This window comes from Phocoena sinus, chromosome 20 (assembly GCF_008692025.1).
Source record: "Phocoena sinus isolate mPhoSin1 chromosome 20, mPhoSin1.pri, whole genome shotgun sequence".
NCBI classification, from domain to species: Eukaryota; Metazoa; Chordata; class Mammalia; order Artiodactyla; family Phocoenidae; genus Phocoena; species Phocoena sinus.
In genome coordinates, this window is record NC_045782.1 from 10,820,747 (window position 1) to 10,848,249 (window position 27,503).

The 27,503-nt window shown below is 41.9% G+C and overlaps 1 protein-coding gene across 8 annotated transcripts in view; it reads right to left on the reverse strand.

The window, feature by feature from the left end:
• The window catches only part of KIAA0753 (KIAA0753 ortholog), a 60,866-nt gene that overhangs the window by 8,739 nt on the left and 24,624 nt on the right, over positions 1–27,503 (reverse strand). For 6 of the 8 annotated variants that reach the window (XM_032617360.1, XM_032617358.1, XM_032617356.1 and 3 more), the window contains exons 8-16: positions 22,309–22,544; positions 20,900–21,066; positions 18,702–18,821; positions 13,903–13,981; positions 12,767–12,850; positions 9,740–9,925; positions 8,539–8,620; positions 3,224–3,344; positions 2,499–2,723 (exon numbers count right to left, since the gene is read on the reverse strand). In XM_032617360.1, coding sequence (XP_032473251.1) covers positions 2,499–2,723; positions 3,224–3,344; positions 8,539–8,620; positions 9,740–9,925; positions 12,767–12,850; positions 13,903–13,981; positions 18,702–18,821; positions 20,900–21,066; positions 22,309–22,544 — 1,300 coding nt within the window. Of the gene's footprint in view, positions 1–2,498; positions 2,724–3,223; positions 3,345–8,538; positions 8,621–9,739; positions 9,926–12,766; positions 12,851–13,902; positions 13,982–17,206; positions 17,297–17,541; positions 17,632–18,701; positions 18,822–20,899; positions 21,067–22,308; positions 22,545–27,503 lie in introns of all 8 variants that reach the window. The other 2 variants (XM_032617361.1, XR_004347634.1) reach the window with 2 other exon arrangements.

Here is a 27,503-nt window from a genome sequence, read left to right on the forward strand (position 1 = left end):
CTTATAAACTGAGAGAGCTTTTCCCTACATCTACAAAACAACTATGAACAAAATGTATTGTTAATGAAGTGGTAAGAACATACAAGGAACAGTCTATCTTCCTTAGCTTATTTTGGACCTCCCAAGATGCCAGTTAGCCTAACCAATCCAGACAGGTTCTGTGCAAACCAGTGAGTATGCTGCAGGACTGCGTGTTAACACGCGGGAGCAAGTCAAGTGCGCCTACTCTCCTCTCCAGAAAATAAGTGCGCATCTCAACAGAACAAAGGGTCTCATATGCTTTGAAGGGTATGTATATTAAGAGAAGTCCCAGGACTTCAGGCTAAACCTGAGAGATAGAACATAAGTGATCATCTCTGATCTCACCCAAAAGCCCACCAAAATAAAAGGAGATAAATGAACACAGAAATCTGCAAGGAGAAAAAGACAAAACTAGATGAGAAACGTCCAAGATTTTCGGAAGATAAAAAGCACATGGAAGAAGCAAAATTGACTCAGCAGTACAGAGGAAGCTGAAACCTTAGGGTACAGAGAGGGAGACGCCAAGGAAAAGCAAGCTGATCTGTCTCACAAAACACGTCTCACAGAAAGACTCTGGAAGTAAGAGAACCAGGAACCATGAAAGTGGAATGCAGGATCCGGTAGGAAATGAAGAACTGGCTGAGAACCTGCAGAACACGCAGTTAGGCTGAGGGGCCTCCACGCCTGCTCCTGGCAGCCACCTGACGACCCCTGCTTGGCCCCCACAATAAAAGGAAGGTATATTCTTTGGAAAAAATAAACCAGTAATTTGGGGCTTTCCTGGTGGTGCAGTGGTTAAGAATCTGCTTGCCAATGCAGGGGACACGGGTTCGAGCCCTGGTCCGGGAAGATCCCACATGCCACGGAGCAACTACACCCGTTCACCACAACTACTGAGCCTGCGCTCTAGAGCTCGCGAGCCACAACTACTGAGCCCGTGAGCCACAACTACTGAAGCCCATGCACCTAGAGCCTGTGCTCCGCAACAAGAGAAGCCACCGCAATGAGAAGCCCACGCACCACAACGAAGAGTAGCCCCTGCTGGCCGCAACTAGAGAAAGCCCGCGTGCGGCAACGAAGACCCAACACAGCCAAAAATAAATAAATAAATAAAGTAATAAACCAGTAATTTAAAACCCAGCCAAATCATCAATCAAGTATGAAGATAGACACCTTCAAACATGTTAAGTCTCAAGAAATGTCCTCTAATACACAAAGCAGTACAGGCTCCATCAGAGTAAGAGAGTAAACCAAGAAAGAGGAGGACACGTGCAAACAGAAAACAAGGACCCTAACATGGGAGGGAGAATCGCAGACTCAGTGTGGTTCCCAGGACAAGAACCACACTGCAGACCTAGAAAGCGGCTGGGCCAGACTGAGACAGAAGGAAAGAGGGCCTCAGGAGAAAGAGTCGGGGTGGAGGCGAGAAACAGAGATTAATCAACATATCTGATCATGAGGAAAATTATGTTCAGACGTGTTGGCTAGTATGTGGGAAACGATAACAAATACATAAAAGAATAGGCAAATTAAAAAGAGGCAATTATTAACTCCTGGAATACGTCTGAAACTTGTTCAAGAAAGAAATGTAATCATGGTATACTGCTTGGCTCAATGATGAAGATTATCTGCATGTATGTAATAAAGTAATACTCATGAGGAATTTAAATTTGCTCCATTTTAAAAGAAGGAATTTACACACATCTTTCAATCAACTATTTATGTAAAAGAAGACTACCCATTCTTCAAATATTTAGTAGCAGTGGGACTGTTTCCTGACTCCATAAAACTCCCCTTCTCAGGGGAGGTGACAGCCAGAAGGAGGAGGTTAAGTGTAGCAAAGTCTGTAGGCCTGCTGCTCCTACTGTAAGTTTTTTTTTTGTTTATTGTTTTTTGTTTTTTTTTTGCGGTATGTGGGCCTCTCACTGCTGTGGCCTCTCCCGTTGCAGAGCACAGGCTCCGGACGCGCAGGCTCAGCGGCCATGGCTCACGGGCCCAGCTGCTCCACGGCATGTGGGATCTTCCCGGACCGGGGCATGAACCCGTGTCCCCTGCATCGGCAGGCGGACTCTCAACCACTACGCCACCAGGGAAGCCCCCAACTGTAAGTTTGTCCCGACCGTGAAGATTTCATGATCATAACTGTTTCCTGCCCAGTAATAATCTGTGTTCTCTGATGACACAGCCCTCAGTAACAGCAAGAGGAAACCTGTCCTGACTTGAATATTGTGCCTCTACCTAAGGACGGGAGTCTGCAGAACGCTCCTTTGGATGCCATCAGCCATGCAGTTTTCCCATCTCCTCTCCCTGAAGAGAGGCATTTAGCAGAGAAAGCCCGTTCACTAGCCCTGAAGCAGCCACTGGAACTCCAGGGCGCAAAAGCACGGCCTGAGACTCTGGCCAGGCCTCTCTCCAGCCTTTCCGTAAGTTGACACGCGGCACCCAGTTCCTCAACAAAGCACAAACCTTCTACTGACCTTTCAGCTATCAGCCACGGGTTGAAGGAGCCCACAGCCTCGTGCGCAGTAACCCGGAGGTACCGCTCGAAGCGGCGGCAGTAGTCACCAATGCTGCGCCGCATGCCCCGCGGGACAAAGAGAGCAGCTCGGCCTTCCTTCTGCTGAGCATCTTCTGAAAGGGAGAGAAGGGGATTCTCTCTTTTCTCTGGTCTCTCCTCTGTTCCCACACTTTCATCTAGGGAACTGAGAGCAAATAAAAATGATGAGAGCATTCAAAATCATCTGCAAGTGAGGGTAAACTGTTAATTCACCCTGATGGTTTGACAACCAAAGGTTTACCTCCATTTCCTTTCCTCACACTGAACAAAATGCAACATCTTATCACCACTCACTGTTTCTCCTTTACACCGGACTAACCCTCCACACAGGAGGAACATGTGTCCCACGGACAAAAGAATTCTTAAAGCAGATCTTGCAGTAATTACCTGCACAATCACCTGTGCCAGTGTGATGCTTTCAATCGTAAAAAGCAGCTAAACGTTACTGAAAGGATCCTTAAGATGCAACACACTCAATGCCCATCTTATAAGCACTACTATTTTACTGGGCCATCTTGGAGTTTGTCAAGATCTTGGTCAAAAGGAGAATCTCTCTCTGTCTTGTGGTAACTGAAGGAATGTGAAATCTAACAACACCAAAGGCAACCAACTACAATGAAATCATACAGTCTCGTTACCACTTACGTGCCACTGCAGGGCCTTTCTAACACGATGTTCACATCTGGGTCTTTGCGAGCTGCTGTCTTTGTGATCCTGATTGGATGAGGAGAAAGACGCCTTTCACTTACTGCTGGGATTTTTTGGTCTAGAAAAGGAGAAGCATAAAATGACTGCATATAAAGAAATGCTGGTGTATATATCAGAGCTGTCTTGGTGGCCAATAACCTGTGAGGAAGTCATGGGCACATCTCTTAAGCATAAAGGTTGCATTAGCAGTACAAAGGGAAAAAAGTGCCCTTGTTTTAAACGAAAAGGGGAATTTAGAAGCCCCCAAGAGGGACTTCCGTGGTGGTCCAGTGGTTGAGGATCTGTCTTGCAGTACAGGGGACACCAGTTCGATCCCTAGTCGGGGAACTAAGATCCCACATGCTGCGGGGCAATTCAGCCTGTGCGCCACAAGTGCAGAGCCTGCACACCACAACTGGAGAGCCCGAGCGCCGCAACTACTGAGCCTGTACGCTCTGGAGCTCACGCGCCACAACTAGAGAGCCCACGCACCACAACTGGAGAGAAGCTTGCACACCGCAGCGAGGAGCCCACGTGCTGCAACAGAAGATCCCGCACGCCACAACTAAGACCCGATACAGCCAAAAAATAAATAAATAAATAAATAATATTAAGGGGACTGTCGTTAAAAAATAAAAAAATAAAAGTTACCAAGAAACAAACCAATGAGGAGTCAGTTTTAAGAAATAAAGAACTTGTTTAAAAGCTTCTGTCAGCTCTTCGGAAGACTCTTTGAAGAGGTCTGTGCAAAGCCAGGTTCCATTAGGATCCAGCCCCCATTCCGAGGAGTCTTAAGCAGTTGGGTTTGTTTTTTAACCTTTAAATGATTTGATTACTGGAGAAGGAAAAAAACCACTCACACCTGAACACTTAATTAGCTGATTTAATTTGTCTCTGGGCTTCGTTGGAAAAATCTGCATGATGATAGTCGAAACATTTAACTTATTAACTATACCTTGCAGGCTTGACCGCTCTTTTGAGTTTTGGATTACTTATCATTTTAAATGCATTTCAAATGTAGAATCCCACTACTGGCACATACCCAGAGAAAATCATAATTCAAAAAGACACATGCACCCCAATGTTCACTGCAGCACTATTTACAATAGCCAGGTCATGGAAGCAACCTAAATGCCCATCGACAGATGAATGGATAAAGAAGATGTAGTACATATATACAATGGAATATTACTCAGCCATAAAAAGGAATGAAATTGGGTCATTTGTAGAGATGTGTATGGACCTAGAGATTGTCATACAGACTGAAGTAAGTCAGAAAGAGAAAAACAAATATCGTATATTAACGCATTTATGTGGAATCTAGAAAAATGGTACAGACGAACCGGTTTGCAAGGCAGAAATAGAGACACAGATGTAGAGAACAAACATGTGGACACCAAGTGGGGAAAGCAGGGTGGGGGGGATGAATTGCGAGATTGGGATTGACATATATATACTAATATGTATAAAATAGATAACTAATTAAAAAATGTAGAATCTCTGACTCACATATTTATATGCTTATTATTTTTTATGCTCAGAAATACTGCATAAGTCAGTTTTTGTAAAAATATTACTGAGAGGGGCTTCCCTGGTGGTGCAGTGGTTGAGAATCTGCCTGCTAATGCAGGGGACACGGGTTCAAGCCCTGGTCTGGGAGGATCCCACATGCTGCAGAGCAACTAGGCCCGTGAGCCACAGCTACTGAGCCTGCGTGTCTGGAGACTGTGCTCCGCAACAACAGAGGCCGCGATTGTGAGAGGCCCGCGCACCGCGATGAAGAGTGGCCCCCGCTTGCCACAACCAGAGAAAGCCCTCGCACAGAAACGAAGACCCAACACAGCAAAAATAAATAAATTAATTAATAAACTCCTACCCCCGACATCTAAAAAAAAAAACAATATTAGAAAATATTACTGAGAGTACAATCAATTTTCAATTGATTTCAGAAAAGAGAAGATAAGAGATATAGATTCGACACTGCACAATTCAAAAATCACTTTAAATTTGGTTTTTGTGATGCAACTGAACATACAATCAGAACAATTAGAAACAGAGGGTTCTTATGAGGATTTCATGATTCTGGATTTAAAGTGTCCAAAAATTCATTTCAGAGCTCCTTTTAAATGCAAACCTAGACTCTAGCAGGGTCAGAGATAGTGACTAACAATTTAAATTGTCCTTGAAAAAGAGAACACCGAGTCCTTGGTAAGGCTGTCTTCTGCATGATGCAACCTGACTGTGGCCATTGGCCAAACCATCAGTGAAACAGTCGCCCTTCAACATTTCCCTCTCCTCTGCCTCCTTACGAAAAGATGCCCACTGATTCACTAAGCAATGATTAGAAGGGTCCTCCCTGTGCCAGGCCCATGCTAGGTACCGTTGGGACACAACTGAATATGACAAAACTCTCTGGCCTCAAAGATTCTGTGGCTTCTTTGGGAGAGATAAAGAGCTCTAACAGGGTAGGACATGCCGAAAGTCTACGGGAGTTCACAGGAAGGGAGCAAAGTTCCAGCCTAGGAAAGCCAGGAAAAGCACGGCCGAGTAGGATCACGTGAGCCGGGCCTCGAAGAATGGTTCAACTGTCATGTGAGGATGAAAATGGAAGCTGGAGTAGGACTGGGGGCAAGAGAGAACAACATGAACAAAGAATAGCGCTGGAAAAATTACAGAAGACAAAAGGAACAAATTTGTTATTTTGTTTAGATGGCTCATCTTTCTGTCAGAATTTGACATGGAGAATACTTTTCCTAAGACAATACCCCAAACTCATACTCTAAAAAAAGTATATATACATAAGCTGCTGTTGTAAACCTTCTATATCCACAATTTCCTTTACTTCTCTTAATACTCATAGTACTGAAATTCCTTTAGAGGTAATGTTTAACCACATTTTATTTTCCTCCTTTCACTGAGTAAAGTGATAACTGATTAGCATGTGTCAGAGAGAATTTGAGTAACACTTCCCAGCCCGAATTCTGAGCGCAGCCTAGCAACTGCAGGCAAAACGCATACGTATGAATTTTTTAAAGTGGAAGAGAAAAGTGAAAGTCTTTTCAACAAACAGAGCAAGAACAAGTGGATATCCATTAGCGGAAAAAAAAAAAAGAACCTCTACCTCAAACCACAGGCAAACTTTTATTCAAGATGGATCATAGGCCTACACATAAAAGCTAAAACCATGAAGCTTCTAGAGGCAAACAAGTCTCTCTTCTCAACTTGGGAGTAGGCAAAGGTTTATGAGATCAGAGAAAGCAAAAACTATACAAGAAAAAATGAACAGGTTAGACTTTATCAAAATTTAAAATGTCTGCTCATAAGAAAACACATTTGAGAAAATAAACAGGTGAGCTATAGATGGGGAAGAATGTTTGCAGATACTCGCTGGACGAGATTAGTGACTGCTGGGATGAGGGGAGGGAGAATGAGGGGTGATGCTACTGGATGCAGGGCTTCTTTTCAGTGATGAAAATGTTCTGGAATTAGCAATGACGTCTGCACAATTCTGTAAATATACTAAAAATTACTGAACTCTTTAAAAGGGTAAATTTTATGGTATGTGAATTATATCCAATAAAGCTGTTTTGAAAACAAACTCTCTCTCTCTCTCTCTCTATATATATATATATACATATATATGACAAAGAACTCAAACCCACAATGCATAAAGAATTCCTACAACTCAAAAATAAAAAGACAATCCAATTTCTTAAAATGTACAAAAGATTTGGACACTTCACAAAGCAAGACATACAAATGACTAATAACTACTTGAAAATGTTCTAAACACCATTATTCACCAAGGAAATGAAATTAAAGCCATAAAGAGATATTGCTACAGGCCCACCAGAATGGTTACAATGAAAAAGACTGATAATTCAAATACTGGCAAAGATCTCTAGCAACAGGAACTCAATGTAGCTGGGAGTGTAAAACGGTACAGCCACTTTGGGGAAAGGTTTGGCAGTTTTTTATAAAGTTAAACATGTACCTATCTCATAACCTGGCAAGTCTACTCAGGTGTTTATCCAAGAGAAATGAAAACTTATGTCCATACAAAAACTATACATGAATACACCCATAGTAGACTTATTTCTAATAGCCCCAAACTAGAAATAACCAAATGCAGATCTACAGGCAAATGGATAAACTAGATGTGGTACATGCATACAATGGAATGTTACTCAGCAATAAAAAGGAATCAACACTGATACGAAGTGTGGTAGGCTGCACACTGGCTCCACATTCCATTCCCTGGAACCTGTTAATGTCCCCTCCCTCTATGGCAAGAGGGACTTGAAGGATCCTGAGATGGGGAGAGTAACCTGGATCACTGGGGTGGCCCCGAAGTGTAATCAACATGTCCTTATAACAAGCAGGCAGAGGAAGATTTGACTCAGAAGAGGAGAAGGCAATGTGACAACAGAAGCAGTGTGAAGTAATATGGCTGCAAGTCAAGGACTGCAGGCAGCCTTAGAAGCTGGAAGAAGGAACCAGCCCTGCCACCACCTTGATTTTAGCCCTTTAAGACTCACTTCAAACTTCTGACCTCCAGGAACTGTAAGAGAAAAAATGTGTTTTAAACTGCTAAATTTGTGCTTTAACTTGTTACAAACTTGTTACTGTGGCAATAGGAAACAAGTAATGGATAAATTTATAAGATATCATGCTAAATGGAAGAAGCCTTAGACAAAAGAGTAAATACATGTATGATTCCATTTATATGAAATTCTAAAACAGGCAAAACTAATCTATAGTTAAAAAAAAAAAGCACAGTGGTTGCCTGGGTGGTGGGGAACTGACAGGGAAGGAGCATAGGGGAACTCTCCGCAGTGATGAGAAGCTCTGTTTTGAGAGAAGTGTTGGGTAACAAAGGTATGCCCGTCTGTCGAAACCCATCAAATAACACTTAATAAGTTAACACTTAATAAGTTAAGATCTGTGCATTTTATTATATGTGAATTTTATCTCAAAAGGAAAAAGAGCCATAAATAAATATTAAGCCCTAGTTAGTGATAACAAATGTTGAAATATTTCAGGTAAGATGTACTGATGTCTTCAAATTACTCTGAAATGCATCCAAAAATAAGATGGATTGATGGATGCACAGAGGATAAGCAGACAGATGATAAAGCAAACACAGCAACATTTTAATTGTAGAATCTAGAAGATGCGTATATGGGTGTCCACTGCAGAATTTTTTCAACTTTTCTGTATGTTTGAAATTTTTCAGAATACAATGTCGAGGGAAAAAGTGGGGAAACACTCACCATTTTTTTCTTCCTGCATCCAAAGATGAGGATCAGTAAATACAATTTTATTATATCTTTGGCGAACCGTCTCCTGGTATTTCTTTAAAAAAAAAAACAAAACAAACAAGTATAATTTATGAGGAAGAAAATTAGTTTCATTACAAACCAGAGACTAGTACAGCAGACATTTCCTATAGACACGTTGCCAGAAACAGGCATCTCCCAGGGCCAGGAAGTGATTAGTTCATGAGATGAAATGTAAAAGAAAACGAAGCAATTAATCTAATCTAGACCAGCACTGCCCACTAGAACTTGAAGTGATGATGGAAATGTTCTATTTTTGCCATGTCCAATATATCGGCTACTAACTATTGACCACTTGAAATGTGAGTAATGTATTTAATCTTAATTAATTTACATTAAATGGCCATCTGTGGCTACAGACTACCATTTTGGACCCTTCAGGCCTAGACAGTTAACGAGGGGAAATCAGTTACAAGACCAGGATAAACTACACATTTTAAATTTTTCAAAAACCAACTAAAAGTTGCCTTCCCTATAATGTTTCTGTTTAGCAGCAAAGCCAAAATGAGATTTCATCATGGTGGAGTTAAAAAGAAAATGCTGAACTAGGAGTCAGGAGACCTGGATTCTCAGCCCACCTCTGGTGGGAATTTTTGTGTGACCTTGGCCACGTCACTTACTCCCTTATTGGGTCTCAATTTCCTGCTCAGAACAATCCAGGGGTTGGCTTGAGTAATGTCTGAGGTCTAAAATTCTCTGAGAAAAGCGTTCTAAAGTAGTATCATGGGAATTAGAGAAGGCAAAGTTAACTGTGATTTGCCAGGATCACATGCTAGCAGAGCAGAAGAGGCAACTGAACAGCATTTACAAGCTGAGGGATGAAGAAGTTAAGTTGTTGGTCGCATCTGTGGGCCTGGGCTCCGGTCCAGTGTCTTTCGTATCCCATACCAACCATGAGTTATGTGTCAGGCAGGGAGCTGATACTTCATACCTCATTTTGTCCTTAAAAGCACCCTACTTATTAGAGAGGGTACAGGACTTTACCAAGGCCGTACACTGGGCTGGCAGTCGAGCTGGGATTTAAACTCAGGACCAGGTGACTCTGAAGTTCTAAGCTACAGAGCCATGAGGAGAAGCGGCGCTCGGCAGAAGTCAGCAGCCAGCCGCTGACCAGAGCTGGCAGTCCCAGCCTTACCTCCATTTCCTCCATGCGGAGCATCATGGCCTCCAGACATGGGCTATCCTTGCTGTCCCCCCAGGTGGCTAAGGCCTCAGGCTCCGAGATCTTAGAGTGAGTCACAGCCCAGAGCTCGTGAGCGGCATCTTCCAAAAAATCATCCAGCTGATGAATGCTACTGGATTTACAATCAGTAGCTGTAGCCTGCAAAACAAGGGAAGGGGATGGAAAGGCAATACAAAAATAACAGAGATCTTAGAGATTAATGCTAATCATGATAAAGCAACCACGCAGCGATCCGACACGCAGTTTCTACACGAAATCTAACCTCTCCTAAGTCAGTAAACGTCAAGAGCAGTGACATCAGTACAATTTCTACCACAGTCATTTAAACAGTAACGTCAACGGAGGAGTACCATTACTGTCCATGGGAATTATCTTTATTACCTGTTTTGCCAGTTGGTAAAGCAAATATATTCCTTGTGCTATACTCAGAAGAATGTCCAATACTTCACATGTCACATACTACAGAGGACATACCTACAGTATTTTTTTGGTTCAGTGCTTTGTAAAAACATCTGTTCATGACATCACAAAAGTTCATGATTCTTGTCTTTGCTTGAGACTTTCTACCTGTAACCTGGAAGAGCTTTTACCAGCCTTTCTTGACCTTGTATTCTTTACATTCACTTTACAGCTTGCAAAGCATTTTTATATGTGTTGTTATTTCTTTTGATTCCAATATATGTCTATAATCTGCTCTGAAAGAGGCTTTTACAAAGAATGTCTGCTGGGGGAATAACCATTATCAGGCTCTGGAATGAGACATTCCTGGGACTAAATCTTGGTTCTGCCTACTGGTATGCCTCCAAGTGTGGGCAAGTTTACTTAACCTCTCTGGGCCTCAACCTTCTGGTCTGTAACATAGAAATAATAATCCTATATTTCAGAGTTGTAAGGATTACATGAGCATTTGCACACTGCAACACTTACAATAGTGGTTGGCACGAAGAACAGTTACCGCCATAGTAATTCTTAAATTAACGGTTCACAGAAGAAAATATATTAATGGCCAATCAAGATATAAAGAAATGCTCAACCTTAACCAAAGTTAAAGAAATGAATATCAGTTGAATAACCAATACAATAAAATTAACAAAAAAATCTAGAGACAACTAAACCAATAATACAGGTCTGGTTAAGATGTGTTTATTTGTATTTTCATTCTTAATATTTAAAGAATTGAATATCAAGAATACTACGAGATGAGAGATAAGGTCCCAATATGCTGGTATGGAAAGATCACCAAAATATAAAGAAAGAAGCTGGATACAGAAGAGCATATGGTATCCGTTTGTGGGGGGCTTTTACTTTTTACATTAAACTTTTTCTGAATCGTTTGCATTTTTAGCCATGTGCATATACAACTTTTAATTAAAAAAAACACTTTGGAAAAATGTATTTCACATACAAGTTCAGTTAATGACAACAGCAGCAGCAGGAGACAAACATGTTATGATGGCACCCTTCCAAAACCTTTTTCCTGATATCAGGGATCATCTTGTCTGCAAGTAAAACTACCGAGAGCTTCAGTTTACCTGCAAAGCGCAGCAAACGTCTTCTCCATTTGAGAAATGAGAACTCTGGGAATATGTGTTCAAGGTCCCACAGCCCTTTTATAAGTTAACACAGCAAAATAACTCTTTTTACTTCATCATGCCAACGTCAATGAGTTGGTTTTTATTCAGGTATTTATAAAAACTGACTGTTGACGGTGCTGCCTGGGGAATTCTGTGCAGTGATGCTGATGTGTAACAGCAGCCCAGAATACCGAGTACTGGATAGAGTTACTTTTCTATTTCAAGAAATTGTATTAAAGCCCATTTAATGCCTACAGAATGATTCTTATATATAAGAATGATCATTTCTAGTAATAGTCAAACATGTCTACTTCACTGACAGCATTTATGGCCACTCCATATTTCTGTCATATTAATATGCCTTATGGAGCTGCCTCCCTAGATGAGCGGCTAGTCTCATTTTTTGCTAGGGAAAGAGGTATTTGGTGGCTCTGATGCACAAAGCATCCAGCCATAGTGCGCCCAGTCTGTACGAGTCAGAGGTAGGCTTTCAGCTTCCGGTCTCAGAAGCCTCACCTCACGTGAGACTCTGTCACAAAATATTGGTACAATAAAATTACAATTGCAGAAATTATGAAAATACACCAAAACTAAACTATTGCTTAGTAAATTAGAACAGGGATACATTCTCAAAATCTCCTTTCTTCCCGTTCCTAAGGTTGGGCTGGTGGAACTTCATTCCAACTTCCTTCTAACTCTGAGACCTTCACCCTTGCTCTGCCCTTTACTTGCTTTGAGCATGTAAAGCAGTAACTTCTTTCCAACCTCCACAAAGACCCACTAGAGGCAGCCTGCACCTCCCCCTCCCCACACCTAGGCAGGGTGGGAACATTCCCACAGATGCTGAACACAAGTCCTCCGGAGGAAGAGCACAAGGGTGGCCAACCACAAGATATGTTTCCATTCTTCTCAAATGCTATCATTTGCTCCTGAGCCACCTCTTCTCTCTGCCAGGCCAGGTACTGTCATTATTAGGCACTCAAAACATGCTTGCCTAACAAGAAGTATTAGGCCCTCAGTATAAAGGAAATTAGGCCAGTAATGAGCAAAAGTAGGCTGAATCAGAGGAAATGAGGGCAGCCATTCTTCTGCCGCAGGCCATCAACATTCAGGGTCACGCAGTCTACCCACATTCTGTCATCAGGAGGAAAGGAAAAAGCCGCCGACAAAAACCTGTGGCTCTAGAGATTTCTGTGAGCTGTCTGCAAGGCTCATCTAAGTCATAATGCTAAATATACACTGTAAGAATGAATATGCCAAATATGAAAAACAACCTCCACCCTCTGGAGTGGGATAGTCTAGTGTTTGCAGGGTAATCCGCCTATCAGTTTTCCTTACAACCGAGGACATTATCATGCAATAATACCAGTGTCAGGCCAGAATGCCGGCCCCACACAACACACACCTTCTCCGCAGGCTGGGCTGTTGCTGCGATCACTGACAGTCGATCCTTCAAACGAGTATCTGCTTCCACAGAAGAATTGACTCTCTATTAAAACAGACAAGCAGGCTCATGAATGATGAACATTTACAACCCATATTAGTACAAATGGATTTTGCTCCCAGAATAACTTCTGTGTGGAACTGTTCATCAGCTTTAGCTATATCAGGCTTTTTGCGGGAATTCAAAGCACTCTGTCTTCATGAAAATAAATGCCATGTGCTGATCCTGGCTTTCTGCCCCTTGTCTTCCCTCAACTTTGTAAACACTGTCAGAGTAGCTGTGTGTTTTTGTGCAATTACTCAACTTCTCTGTTCACAGTTTCCTCACTGATAACATAAGGAGGTTGGACGGTTTGGCCACTAAGAACCCTCCCAGTTCTACAGTCCTGAGATTTCCACGGACTCTAAAAATGATTTAACATTTCTTAGACCAAGAGATACAGAAGTTCAGTGGTCTGTTCAGGGTCCCAGAATGTCCTTCATTCTATTTAAGATTCTAGTGCTCTTCTGTGGCCTCATCTATTCACATAAACAAGATTATTTCCATTTACAGGGTGGATCTAGAGGGTCTGGCCGTAGCCTTCAGCTCACCGCTCATAGGAGGATGGCACAACCTACTGGTGAGGTTCTATGCAATTTCATCTTGAAGAAAGTACCGGTTTGTGCACAGAAAGCTGTCCTAACATCTCTCTCCTTGGGAAAAATAGAGCAAATCATTCCAAATCACTGAGGTGAAAGAGCAGTGATGGGATTAGAGTGGAAGCAGTGAACGGAACACTAACACCACCAATAGCTCCATTTGATTAAGAACATAAATTGCAATGGAAACTCATTCCCCAAACTAAAATCTCACCTTTCTCAAAAGTGGCACTTTCTCTTCCCCCATCCTGTTCCCTTCCTCACAATGGAAGACACATCAACAATGTGGGTGCCCCAAAGGGGCCCCAGCAGCGCTGCACACAGGCTATGAAGCATGGAGCAGCACCGCAGCTTCCAGCTGCCAGACACTCAGCCCTGCAAAGGCTCAGTGTGACCTCTGGAGCAACTCTTTTTATTTGAAACTTCCAAAAGGCAAGCACACGGGATGAACTAGATTACCTGGGCCTTGACCAGGAGAGGCTTCAAACGCTCCAGAACTGCCTTCTCTACCTTATCCGCTAATTGGGTGGCAGAAACACTATTTAGAAATAAAACTGAAAATTAAAATCAAAAGCAAGAAAATACCCTCTTGTGCATATTTATTTACCACCCCAGGCGAAGGGAGACCGAATGGTTATAAAAACCGTGGGGCCTCGCTAATTGTCACGGCCGTATGAAACCCCCGGGGATCCGGTTAACTGCAGATTCTGACTCACTTGGTCTGAGGGAGGCCTGAGAGTCTGCATTTCCAACAAGCTTTCAGGTGATGCAGTAATGCTGGTCGTGAACCTAACTTTGAGGACAAGGGCTGAGATAACATCTGAAGAAGTATAATTAGGCTCTGAATCCATTTTGAAAGAATAATGGCTGCCTTGAAACAACTAAAGAGGGCAGAAGACTCAACAAATGAAACCAATTTTGTTCCCTTCCAAGCCCGACAATAACAGAATTAGACATAAACTCACAAAGACAAGGGGGGAAAATGGTGCTGGAAGCAGAAGGACAAAAGTGGCAAGTAACTTACTGGCCTGAGAAAGCTGAATTCTAGGGTCATAATGGGGAAACCTGAGAACTTACACAATTTGTACTGCTGACTTAAAGAGGCCTAAGACTGGTAGCACCAGGTATGCCTAGGCCTGGGGGTGAGCTGGGAGGAGGTGGCTTAACTATAAAAGACAAGAGTCAAACGACGTTTGAGAAGTTAGATCCCGACCGCGGTCCCTTTCCCTCCTTCGCACAACTGGACCACTGCCTCTCTCCAGCTCTGAGGGAAGTCTGGTTGCTCACTCTCTGGAGGGGCCTCTTGACTAGGGGACGCCAATTACATTGAGACAGGAGGTGCCCTACTGAAAAGAGGGAGTTCATGTACGTGAGCTGAATGCCGAGTGGTAAGACTCACCACCCTCCTGCCCAGCTCAGCTCCTAGGACACTGGCATCAGGTCCTCACCTTCCAGGCAGAAGATCAAAAGACTCATCTCTGGATAGTCTGACCTACCCCAAAGGAAAGACCTAAAGACCCACATGAGGGTCCTTAGCCAACAGTCCACCCAGATGACCCTAGAGTAAAGCTCAAGGTCAATAATCCTTCCATCAGATGGTGCTAGAATAGCCAGATATCCATGAGGAAAACAATGAACTTGGGTCAGCATCTCATCTCATGCACAGAAATTAATAAAAAATGGATTGCAGACATAAAAATAAAACCTAAAACTATAAAGCATTTAGAAGAAAACACAGACTATCTTTGAGATGTCAGCATTGGCAATGATTACTTGTTTCACAAAAGAGACTGTAAAATGAAAAAATTGATAAGCTGATCTTAATCAAAATTTAAAACTTCTAGTCTTCAAAAGACCCCATTAAGAAAATATATAGGCAAGCCACAGTATTGTGAGAAAATATCTGCTGCACATATTCTGAAAAGGGCCTCAAATCCAGAAAATACATTTTAAAACTCTTAAAAATCAATAATTAAAAAAATGATAAAAAATGGGCAAAAGACTTGAATAGACACATGACAATAAGCACTAAAACAGATGCTCATCATCATTAGGCTTCAAGAAAATACAAATTAAAATCCCAACAAGATACCACCACACTCTCACCAGAATGGCTAAAATTAAAAAACAATAAAACAAAAAACCCCAGACACTACCAAATGTCAGCTAGGATGTGGAAAAACTAGAAAGTAACTCCCATACTAACTAAAAATGGAAAATACCCCAAAGGTTAATTCACAGGAGGGTGGATAAACAGACTGTGGGACAGTCATGCAATAGAATACTTCTTGGCAATCAAACAGAAAACTATGCAAGGCAGCCCGCTGTCCCCCTGACCAGGCTTCTTCCAGAAGTCCACTGCACTTGGTTCACTTCCAGATGCCCCAAATGGGGTAAGCCCTACATTTGCAAGGACTCATTCATGACCTTGCCCATTAACTTCCCAGGGTGGGCACCTGAAAACTCCTAGGGAAGTGCAGGATGGACTCTGTGCAGCCTACTTTCCCTGGGAATCTTCATCTACTACCAGCAGCATGGCCTTTTCCTTGTTTAGCTAGGTTTGGGCTTGCTTCTCAGCTGTCAGGATGAACAATATATGGCTAGCGATACACACTTATGTAACAGATTTATGAATAAGGGTAATGAAAAGATTAACACAGGAATGAGGACAGTGGTGAACTCTGGGGAGAAAGAAGGGGATGCAACTGAAGAGGGACTCACAGGGAGTTTGAGAGCAGGGGTGCCGACCTATCTCTTGGTTTGGGGTGGTGGTTCACAGCGCTCACCCTCTAAAGCAAGAGCCACAGCCCTTCCAGCCTGGGAGTGAACGTTCTATCATGACCAGTGACAGCATGCGCAGCTGTGTCGACGAGAATTCTGTTCGTGTGACTTCAGGGTGAATCATTGTCAGAGCCAGAACAATGAACCAACTGCAGCAGTATCAACTAAACCTTCTCATGAACTTCCTCGTGCCCGCAGTGAGGTGGTAACACTCTTGGGGGCAAATGGGAAAAGCAAACTCATTCAAAAACCTTAGGCTGCACTCAAGCTAACATGTGAAGCAGAAGTATCCACACAGCCACTCACAAGAGCAGATTGCATGTCAACCTCCTACCCTACCAAGCCGGGAGAAAAGCACCTCTGAGTGCAGTACAAACAAATAGATGTAATACTGATCTTTCAGATTAAACTCCTCCGAAACTAGAGATATCATATCATTCAAACTCCACACAAAAGAAACAATTCCTAGCAAAAATACTGTGTAAAATACACGTAGGCATGCAGATATTCATTCATTCATTCCTTTAGTGAGCTTAGGCCCAAATGGTCCAGCTTGGTGGTGAAACTATCTAGACCAATTAGAATAGGCAAGCATTCACTGTCCTTCCTCAGAAGCAAACACATACCTCAGCTTTTTTCCCCCTATTAATTAATTAATCAATCTATTTATTTATTTATGGCTGTGTTGGGTCTTTGTTGCTGCGCGTGGGCTTTCTCTAGTTGCGGCGAGCAGGGGCTACTCTTCATTGCGGTGGATGGGCTTCTCATTGTGGTGGCTTCTCTTGCTGCAGAGAACGGGCTCTAGGCGCACAGGCTTCAGTAGTTGTGGCTCGCGGGCTCTAGAGCACAGGCTCAGTAGTTGTGGCGCACGGGCTTAGTTGCTCCGCAGCATGTGGGATCTTCCCAGACCAGGGCTCGAACCCGTGTCCCCTGCATTGGCAGGAGGATTCTTAACCACTGCGCCACCAGAAAAGTCCCATACCTCAGTTTTTGAAGTCTATCCATTTCTTCAGTTTTGAGTTCATTCAATTCCTTTGTTCTTCTGGAAGTTTCAGCATCAAACCAATTGAGCCTAGAGGATGGTATCAGAGTCACCCTAACTCTCCTCAAACCAGCCAGGACTCCCTGGGGCTCCAGTCTGGGCTCCACTGTTGGCTTCTTAGGTGACTTCGAAGTACTTTAAGCAGGCAGATGGTCAGTAAACATGAGAAGGGTGACTACACCACTAAACAATCTCAACTAGTTGTGAAAACGACTAGATGATGTAGAACAGCCCTGCTGCTTTGGTTTTTCTCTACCTCAGAAACATACAGTTACCTCTGTTTTTGCATTTTGTCCATTTCTTCGGCTTTTAATTCTTCTAATTCCTTTAATCTTTTGGAAGTTTCAGCATCAAGCCAAGTGAGTCTAGCAGACAGTACAAAAGACTCAGACCAATTCTGCCTTGACCTGCAGGTATCATTACCACATAAAGAGACCAGGAGTCAGGATCCCCCAGAGCACCAATCCTGGCTCCATTAAAGACTCAGGAGGTAACGCAGCCTCTGGGCCAGTAAAGCTCTCCGTGTAGCGTTTCATGTAAAAAGACATTCACCTGCAAGAGCACTCCTGGTGAGTGTGCAGAGCCACAAAAAAAATACCCACGAATATTCTCGAGAAAACTAGCCATTGCTGAAATTAGGACTTCTTGCTCAGCTGTAAAACAAAGCTGTTCCTGTATCTTCCAGCTCAAAGAAATGGGCTCCCAGGAGAGCCCTAAAGGCAGAGCAAAGTCAAATAAAAACAGAAAGGAAAAGCTAACTCGGAACAACCTTATTGTATGTGTTAGGGCTTGATGCTTTTAGTTTAGCGTACGTGAATAGTATCAAATTATCTAGTGGTCCACTTTCACTTTGGCTTCCCTATAATTGCAAGAACAATTCCAGCCAAATGAATGCAGAGCAACCTGTTTTCACTGCTCTCTTGTCATGGAATGGCCTCACCTCATCACCCCCTATTTAAAGCCTATTCTTTAAGTCCTAATTGATTTTCCATCTCCCTCCACAAAGCATAGATCTCTGCAGAGGTGTCCTGTCCCCCTTCTGAACTCTCTCAGCTCTTAACTCTTCAGTTCTCAGGGGACAAACGATGTTCTATCTTAAATTATAGTCAGTGATATGTCCTCTCTACTAAGTAGCGGCTGGGATTCTGTCCTTTTTGCCCCCCTTTTTAAAAGTCTCCAGAGAGCTCACAACTGTACCATATACATACGCAAAACAAGCAACTGGTAGACAACTGACACATACGTAATTTTTGAATGAATTAGACAAGGAATAAAAAAGGGGTTCACTGTCTGAGCTGCATACTTTGACAGAAAAGTTTAGTGATTTCCATTTTAAATAGCCAACTTTATACATGGGAAAGAGAAGAGGTTGCTTTAGAGTCCTCGTGAAAGGGGGCCTTTACTTTTCAAAGACTTGACGAACGCCAGCACAAACCTGACTGCTTCGTGCTCAACAGCACCTCTCAAATGACTTTCCTCTTGAGTATCTTCTTTCTGGAGAGACTGTTCTTTTGCGGCATCTTTGGGGCTAGATTTCACCTTTAGCCAGGCAGCACTGCAAAAAAATGGAAAACTATGCCTTTGTAATCATTCACTCCACATCCCATGACTCATAAAAGGTGCCAGCTCAGAGAAGACAAGAGCGTTAAATTAATGGTGATCTACAGGATGGGGCTCTGAATTGGAAACTGAATGTAAAGCAGAGTGAGATCCTCCAGGGTTCAGGCTCAGTGTCAAAGGAGAGAAGTCCTCCTTTGCTTCATAGAAGCAATCACTATTTTAAATGAAAAAACAACTGTCCATTACAGAATAATGGGTGAACCTCAACAGAACCCTATTTTAATATATAGATTTGGGTCACTGATTACATTCCATGTTACATAGCAACTCTGTGCCTTTATAAGGCCTAATACAGCACTTTGAGCCTGTAAGCCTTATGCCCTCCCCTCCCCCACCGACCATACATACACTCTAGAAGACAGTCCACTGTATATTTGGTTTGCAATATAAACTCCAACCAACTGCTGTTTTTATGAGCTTACAACTGAATTCACATCTCTATACTAACACATATATAAAAATACAGATTTTTTTTTTTTGGCCACGTTGGGTGGCATGCGAGATCCTAGTTCCCCAACCAGGGATCGAACCCATGCCCCCTGCAGTGGAAGCACGGAGTCCTAACCACTGGACTGCCAGGGAATCCCCCAAAAACACAGAATTTAGAGCAGAGAAATAAAAGCAAAAAAGCACATACACTGTGAAATCAGAAGACCTGATTTTAGTCCTAGCTCTGCTATATGAGCAAGACATTAGATTCGCTGGACACTGTTTCTTCAGCTTTAAAGTGAGAGTCGAGGAATAAGCATAACCATCCATTCACAGTCATTCAGAGTCTTTGGGGGCTCCATCCCACCAGGCTTCTCACCGTGTCTCCTGCCCGCCTCTTAAAAGCTGAACCCTTCAAGTCACCTATCTTCTCACTTGTTCTCCTCCCCCCATTACTACTTTTGGCTGCCTTCCTTTTACTGTCCTACCTCCTGGCCCTTTCCATTGTGCTTTTGAGAACCACTGTCCCACGGTATACATGCTCCCCTTCACTTTTAATTTTTTTTTCTATATATATATATTCTATAAATTTATTTATTTACTTTTGGCTGCATTGGGTCTTCATTGCTGCGCACGGGCTTGCTCTAGTTGTGGCAAGTGGGGGCTACTCTTCATTGCAGTGCGCAGGCTTCTTGCTGAGGTGGCTTCTCTTGTTGCGGAGCAGGGCTCTAGGCGTGTGGGCTTCAGTAGTTGTGGCGCATGGGCTCAGTAGTTGTGGCTCGCAGGCTCTAGAGTGCAGGCTTCAGTAGTTGTGGCACATAGGCTTAGTTGTTCCGCGGCATGTGGGATCTTCCCTGACCAGGGCTCGAACCCGTGTCCCCTGCATTGGCAGGCGGATTCTTCACCACTGCGCCACCAGGGAAGTCCTCCCCTTCACTTTTAACCAATTCCCCAAAGACTACTTCCACCTAACTGGACTCTGCAGCCCCTGAAGGACAATGCCTTCTCCCCAGCTCCGTGGAATGACGGGTCCTCATTCTCCATGTGCTATGAGTGAGGGTGACAAGGCAGTAATATCAGCATTATCCTAACTGTCCCCTGCGGTCAGGACAGCGTCTATGAGATTTGCATGGTTTTATAATCCATATTGTCTTGACTTGGAATAGGAATTATTTTTAAATATTCATTCATTCAGCAAAGATTTACTAGATGTCTACTAAGATTTACTACATCAGGCACTGTACATACAGATATAAGGAAGGCACAGTTCCTGGCCTCAAGTAACTAGGATCCACTGGGTGAAGAGACAAGTGAAGGGCAGCCCATGATCCTCCATACGGTGAACATGTCCACAGGGTATTGGGGTGACCCGTGGGAGTTACTCTACCCATAGCCAGGTAGGAAAGAGGAACCGATAGGCTTCTAGCAAAAAATGTCTCATGTATATATTACTCATCCAAATAAGCTTTTCTCCTTAATGGGAACTAAGGATGCTGCTTTATTTGCTCTAAGGAGTAGGTCACCTTTGATCTGTGGAGGAAAATAAAGTCAAACACCCAAATGGTTCCGTGAATTTTTACATACCGTTTAGGAGATGCCAGTGGGGATGTGGGGTTTGGAGGTATCCAAGGAGCCTTATGGTCCTTCACAGGCTGCTGGTTCATTTTTAACCTGGAGGAGACTGTTGTCCGTTGTAACCTGCTTTTGCCGTAAGATTGGGGTGGTCTACTTTTTTCAGCTTTGTGAAGTCCCTGCAAGAGATAACTATGAATTATAAAGCCAAACAGATATCAAAGAAACTGGCTGTAACCTCTGGCTTCCTGAAGCTTCAAATGGCCCTATGATGTTCATACACCCATTCAGCAAAAACCTAAGTGGAAAGCACTGTAGCAGAAATTTGGGGAGGGTACAAATTACACTGAAACAACTTTGGTTGTGGGGAGAGGGGTGGAGGCATAAAACTGGAATCCCTGGCTTGGCCGTCTTTATATTTATATAAATATATATATAAATATATATTTATATTTTTAAATAATTTTTCCTAACTAAACCAAAGAGGTAAATTGTAAAACATTCTTGGTTAAAATGCACCTCTGAGTCTTAGGCTTCCCATCTGTAAAATGGGAGCTAATGTGTTCACGAATTTCTAGAAGATTAAAAGGGCTAATGGAGGAGGAGCACGACGGTGAAGGCAGAAAGGCACACGCCATCTAAACAGAATGGCTACAGTAAAACACTGTAGAGGATGAGGCTGCCTCGGAGGAGAGCACCAGGCTGAATTTACACAGGCTGAATCCTGATTTCCCAACGACCCCCCCTTAAGAGTTTGTCTGAAAAGGAATAAAGACGATCTTAATCCATGATCTATCAGTAACAGGTGATAATTGCCAATATCCTTTTTCTGGGGTCACCTGACAATATGCAGGTTTGCTACATAAGCCTCTGGACAACCCATCAGATGGAAGTAAGTACATTAAGGGTATTTAGACTAGGAGGTGGTCTTGTGGCCAGTTCTCCACTGGTAGGGCCTTAAGTTAACTTTTAGATAGAAGCTTAAAATATAATGTACTTTCAAGCCAGCTGGCTCCCAAAGCCATATTAGAAAGTACTCACCCTAAGATGCCTTTCAATATCAAATATTTTTTGATATTTATCTTTAGCAGGAAATCTTAATCCCCTCAAATTTCACACTTCCAAATCAGAAGCAGAAATAACCTACCCAGTGAAGACCTTGGTATCAAAACAGTTAGGTTCTTACTAAACCAGGACAAGAAAGAATGCCCTGCCCTTAGTAACAGTATTAAAACTTGTTGTTTTTTGTTAAAAGATAAAAATGACCTGGAGCTAAGCTTAGTTTAGATAGTTTGACTCAAGGGCTCTGGCATTCAAAGGCCTGAGAACTCAAATCCTAGCTCCACCTCTTACCAGCCTGTGTGACCTTGGACAATGTCAGATTAATACAAATGGGCCAGAAGAAAGGAGTGATTTCATACTTGCTGTAGTCTTGCCGGTGCCAGAGTATCTTTCTTCCTAAAGGGTGGCACATTCTCAGTCACAAGCTTCTTTTTCCCTGCTCTTGTTTTTGCCAGGGCTAATGCCTCTTCTTTGAAGTTCGCATTTTGGTCTACAACAGATGGAGCTTCTTCCGAAAGGATATCCGCATCTAATACATCAAGCTCGTTTTCCAACCTCTGGGTCATCGGAAGCTCCTTATCAGGTTGATACTTATCTACATGGAGATTTCAGAAGGACAAATTGAGGGAAATGCTGTTCAAATCAAGTGAGAGTGATTATCTAGAGACAGATAAGCTCACAATAATACCCTGTTAAAAACTGAGGTGTTTTGCTGTCCAAGTTGCTCCTAATCCTATGACTCCTACTGCAGTTCTACAAGCAGAAACCTAAGTGCCATGGCTGACTCCCTGAATCTCACCTCCCACATTTACTTACTCACCCGGTCCCTCAGATCCCAATTCTTAAGTATGTCTTGTCCTTCCTTCCCTTCTGCCACCACCCAAGGTCAGGCTTGCAATAATATCCTGTGACTGTAACAATGGCATCTTCTAACTGACGCCTTCTTTATCTTCAATCACACCTTCTCCCTTCTCCGGGCTACCATAATTATTTTTTTCAATGTAAATATTTAAATATCACTTCTCAAAACCTTCAATGGCTCCTAATCTGATAGAGAATAAAGTCTGAACTCCATACATGACATACAACCTGCAGTGGAAAAGAAAGTAAAACTGTCTTTATTTGAAGATGAGATATTTCCTACATAGAAAAAAAATCCAAGAGAATCTACAGATAAGCAATTACAACTAAGAACAGAGTTCAGCAAGGTTTCTGGATAAAAGAAGAAAAATATACAAAAGTCAATATCATTCCCACACATCAAAATAACTAATTAGAGAAAACATAAGAGAAAAAATACCCCATTAACATTAGCAACTAAACCGTAAGGCACTAAGGAAGAAATCTAATGAAAGATGTACAAGACTTTTACAGAAAATATTCAAAGGTATTTTAAAGGACATGAAAGAAAATTTGGATTAACTGTATTCATGAATGAAAAAATACTGTAAAGCTGTCAATTCTCCCCAAAGTGATCTACAATTTCAAATGCAAGTTCAATTAAAATCCCAACAGATTTCTCTGGGGATCTAAACAGGTTAATGCTAAAATTCTTATGAAGTGTAAAATCCCAAGATAGCCCAAATAATTCTGAAGAACAAAAAAGTGGGGAATAGGGCAGGGGTGGGAGTCTTATTTTCCCAGAGATAAAGTGTTCGTGATAAAGCTGTAATACTTAAGGCAGTGTGGGAGTGATACAGGAAGAGGCAGAAACCAATGAAGCAGGATGGATATGACAAAGGCAGTATGACAAATCAGTGAATATGAACTGTATTGTTCAATAAATAGTGCTGAAATTATTAGTATCCACAGGTAACAAAATAAAAATTTAACTGTCCAGCGTGAGGATCCTTGCCTCAAACTGAACGCTTATATTATAGATGGAATAAAGACCTAAATGTGAAAGGAAAACTTTAAAGATTTTAGAAGAAAATATAGGAGAATATGATTATGACATCAGGGCAGAAAAGGCTTTCTTAAAGTCAAATAATGTTAACATATTTAAACTTAATTACATGAAACTACAACTTCCTTTTGACAAAAAGACACCATAAAGCCACAGACAAGCCAGAGGCTGGAAGTACATCTCTGTAATGCATATAACTAATATAAGCTTAATATACAGAATATGTAAAGAACGCCTATGAATCTGTAAAAAAACCAAACAATCCAACAGAGAAACAGGCAAAAGATAGAAAACGCCAATTTAGAGAGAAAATCTGAACCGTCAATAAAAGCATGAAAAGATGATCATCACTAATCAGAAACACTGAAATTAAGACAATGAGGTACCATTTCACACCCATCGGATTAGGGGGAAATTTTTAGTGTGACAATACCACGTATAAACAAGAATGTAGAAAAACAAGTACTCTCACAAGCTACTAGTGCAGGAGTAAACTGGCACAGCTACTTGAAGACTCACCCACACTGTCACCCAGCAGTTTCACTCCTGGGCACAGACTCAGCCTAGAGGAACCCTCACGCTTACACAGGAAGACATGAACACAGATATTCACTTCATCGTGTTTGTAACAGCAAAAAAGTGGAAACGACCCAAATGTCCATCAATAAGAACTGAGAATAAACTATGGTATATTCATACAAGGGAAACCTATCCAGTGGTTGAATTAATAAATTAGAATTCATGTATAAATATGAACAAGTCTTACAAACGTAAGTGGAGGGGAAAGCAAACTGCAAAGGTTGCATTTGTAAGATATCACTGACATGAAACGCATAGCATATGAAACAATACTTTATAGCGTTTATGGATAGAGACATAAGCAGTACATGTATAAAAACAGGGCAGGTCCATATTATAATAACAAGAGTAACCTCTGGTGAGGGAGGGAGGGAGGGAGGGAGGGGTATAGAATGGGGAGAGAAATATAAAAGGCACTTCAGCTGTAGCTGTCATATTTTATTTCCAAAAAAAATTCTGAAGCAAATAAAACAAAAATGTTAAAGTTTGTTAAATCTGGCTAGTAGATATACAGGTATTTATTATTTTCATTCTTTTGCTATATGTTTTAAATATTTCATAATAAAAGGAAAACTACATTTAGACTACTTTAATCCGGCCAAAGGCCAGATTCTCCTTGCACCACTTTTTTAATCTGGTACTTTTCAAGGTCATGGAAGTTACGCTGCAAGGATACATAAACTGGAAGGAAAGAATGCTTAGACTAAACCCTCAGTCTAAAACTTATTAATCCCCAAGTTTACATATAGCAAGGCAACTCTGACCTCTAGGTCCTGATGCCTTTTCAGTTCCGATTTGCATAAATCAACTGCAAATGTAGTACAAGTTCCAGGGGCAGCTGAGTTTGAGGACGTTGCTGGTGATGGGGAGGGAACCAGCAACCTTACATCTGACAAGTTATACTAATGCAATCAACCACTGCAAGAACATTTCAGAAGCTGCTAAAGAAACGCGCCAGCCAACAATTATATAAATCACAAGATCAAATCAGGCTCACACATATATCCCAACTGAAAAGACGGGGTTTTCCACCCAAGCGGCTCCCTATGACTTTTGGGGGGGGGGGCGTTGGGAAGAAGGGACCTTAGGAACTCAGAATGGAGGTATTAGGTAGAGTGAGATCTAAAACAGAAACAGAAACTGCAACCTTCTGAAATCCAGATTATAAAGACCAAAAAAATACCAATAAAATAAATAAGAGGGCTACCATATCCTTCCCCATGAGCAACTGTATTACATTTGCAAAGTAGCTAACCATAATACCTCAATTTGTAGTGATGAAAACGACAGTGATTTTATGATCAGCCCTGACATCTGCACACTTTTCCAGTATCTAACATAATTCACATTCATATTTGAGGCTCACCATGACACACAGAGCAGGTGGGGCAATGATTACTACGGTTTTTCAGATGAGGAAGTAACAGTTAAGTGCTTTACTCAAGGTCACAAGGTCAGCAAGCAGCAGAGTCACATCTTCTGACTCTCTCAGTCCAGGGCAAGGCCCATTCATTCTGCCCTGTCAGGAACTACGGAGCTGTTCCACATAAACACATTTTCCAGATAACTGAAGCTCATTTAATTCTTGATGAATTATCTAATTTGCTACTTACAACAACTAAGTCAGTTACATCGGATAAGGACCACAGGCGTACCTGAGAGATCTTGCAGGTTCGGTTCCAGACCACCAAAATAGAGCAAATATCACAATAAAGCGAGCCACACAAATGTTTTGGTTTCCCAGTGCATATAAAAGTTATGTTTACACTATGTAGTATGTTGTCGATTAAGTGTGCAATAGCCTTATGTCTTTAAAAAATGTATACACCTTAATTAAAAAATACTGTATCACTAAAAAATGCTAACCGTCACCTGACAATGCAGGGTTGCCACAGACCTTCAATTTGTAAAATCACAGTATCTGTGAAGCACAAGAAAATAAGGTGTGCCTGTATTATCCCCACTCACAGATGAAAAAATGAAGGTTCAGAGAGATTAAGTCATCAACCCAGGATCACAAACTGGCGGAGCTGGGACTAGAGTGAGGTCTTTCTGGTCCCCGTTTTTCCCACTGTGGTCTGTCTTCCTGCTTTCCCACATTGGTGCCTACAGTGAGTTTTATATTAGCAGGTTTCCCAACTTCTCTCTCTGAATCTGGTCCTCATCTTTCACAACTCAGTTATGGGCGCCCCTCATCTTTTAACTCATTTAGGGAACATATCTCTGTGTGCAGGCCTGGAAAGTTCACCACATTCCCTCCAGAGTATCATAAATGAGCACCCAGATCTCAGGTTACTGTGATTTGCAGCTCAGAGGCCTTTTCTTGTTCTATTTCACTTCTTCACAGTCACTCATTTAAATGCCTAACTATGTGTCGGCCTTGGGGCTACCACAGAGGATACAGTGGCAAACAGACATCACACCTGTCCTGAGGGAAAGGCTGGCAAAGGCAGCTTTCTGGTTAGAAGGAAGGTGCTATACTAGTTCTACCTGTCTACCAATGAAGGGAACAGAATACCACATTACAGTGAGTAACTATCTAATAGTAACTGAGTAAGTTAGGTTTTGTTACATTCATGATAGAGGCAGTGCATTAAGCTACAGATTTCCACAGAATTAGTTTAGATTGAGAAATAAATGAAAACCAGACTGATATATAACTTTCTAATCAGTAGAGGAAACAAAATGAAACAAGAACTTGATTAACATAATAAATTACAACAAAGAAAAAAAAAGTGGCAAGTGGAAAACAAAAAATAAGGTAGAAAGAAGTTCAAATGTGCTATTAATCTCAGTAAATGTAAGTAGGTTAAATATAGAACTCTACAACAGGGTTAAAAACACCAACAATAAACTATTTACAAGAGACATTCTTAAAATAAAACAGCAAAGAAAAACTGAACATAAAGGGATGGAAAATGTTATTCTAGGTAAATGCCAAACAAGTTAGGTAGATGAAACAATATTAATATCAAACAAAACAGAATCCAAAGCAAATGACGTTAAAAAGGCAAAGAGAGATACTTAATAATAACATACAAAATCCACAGAAAAAAGATTTATCAGGGC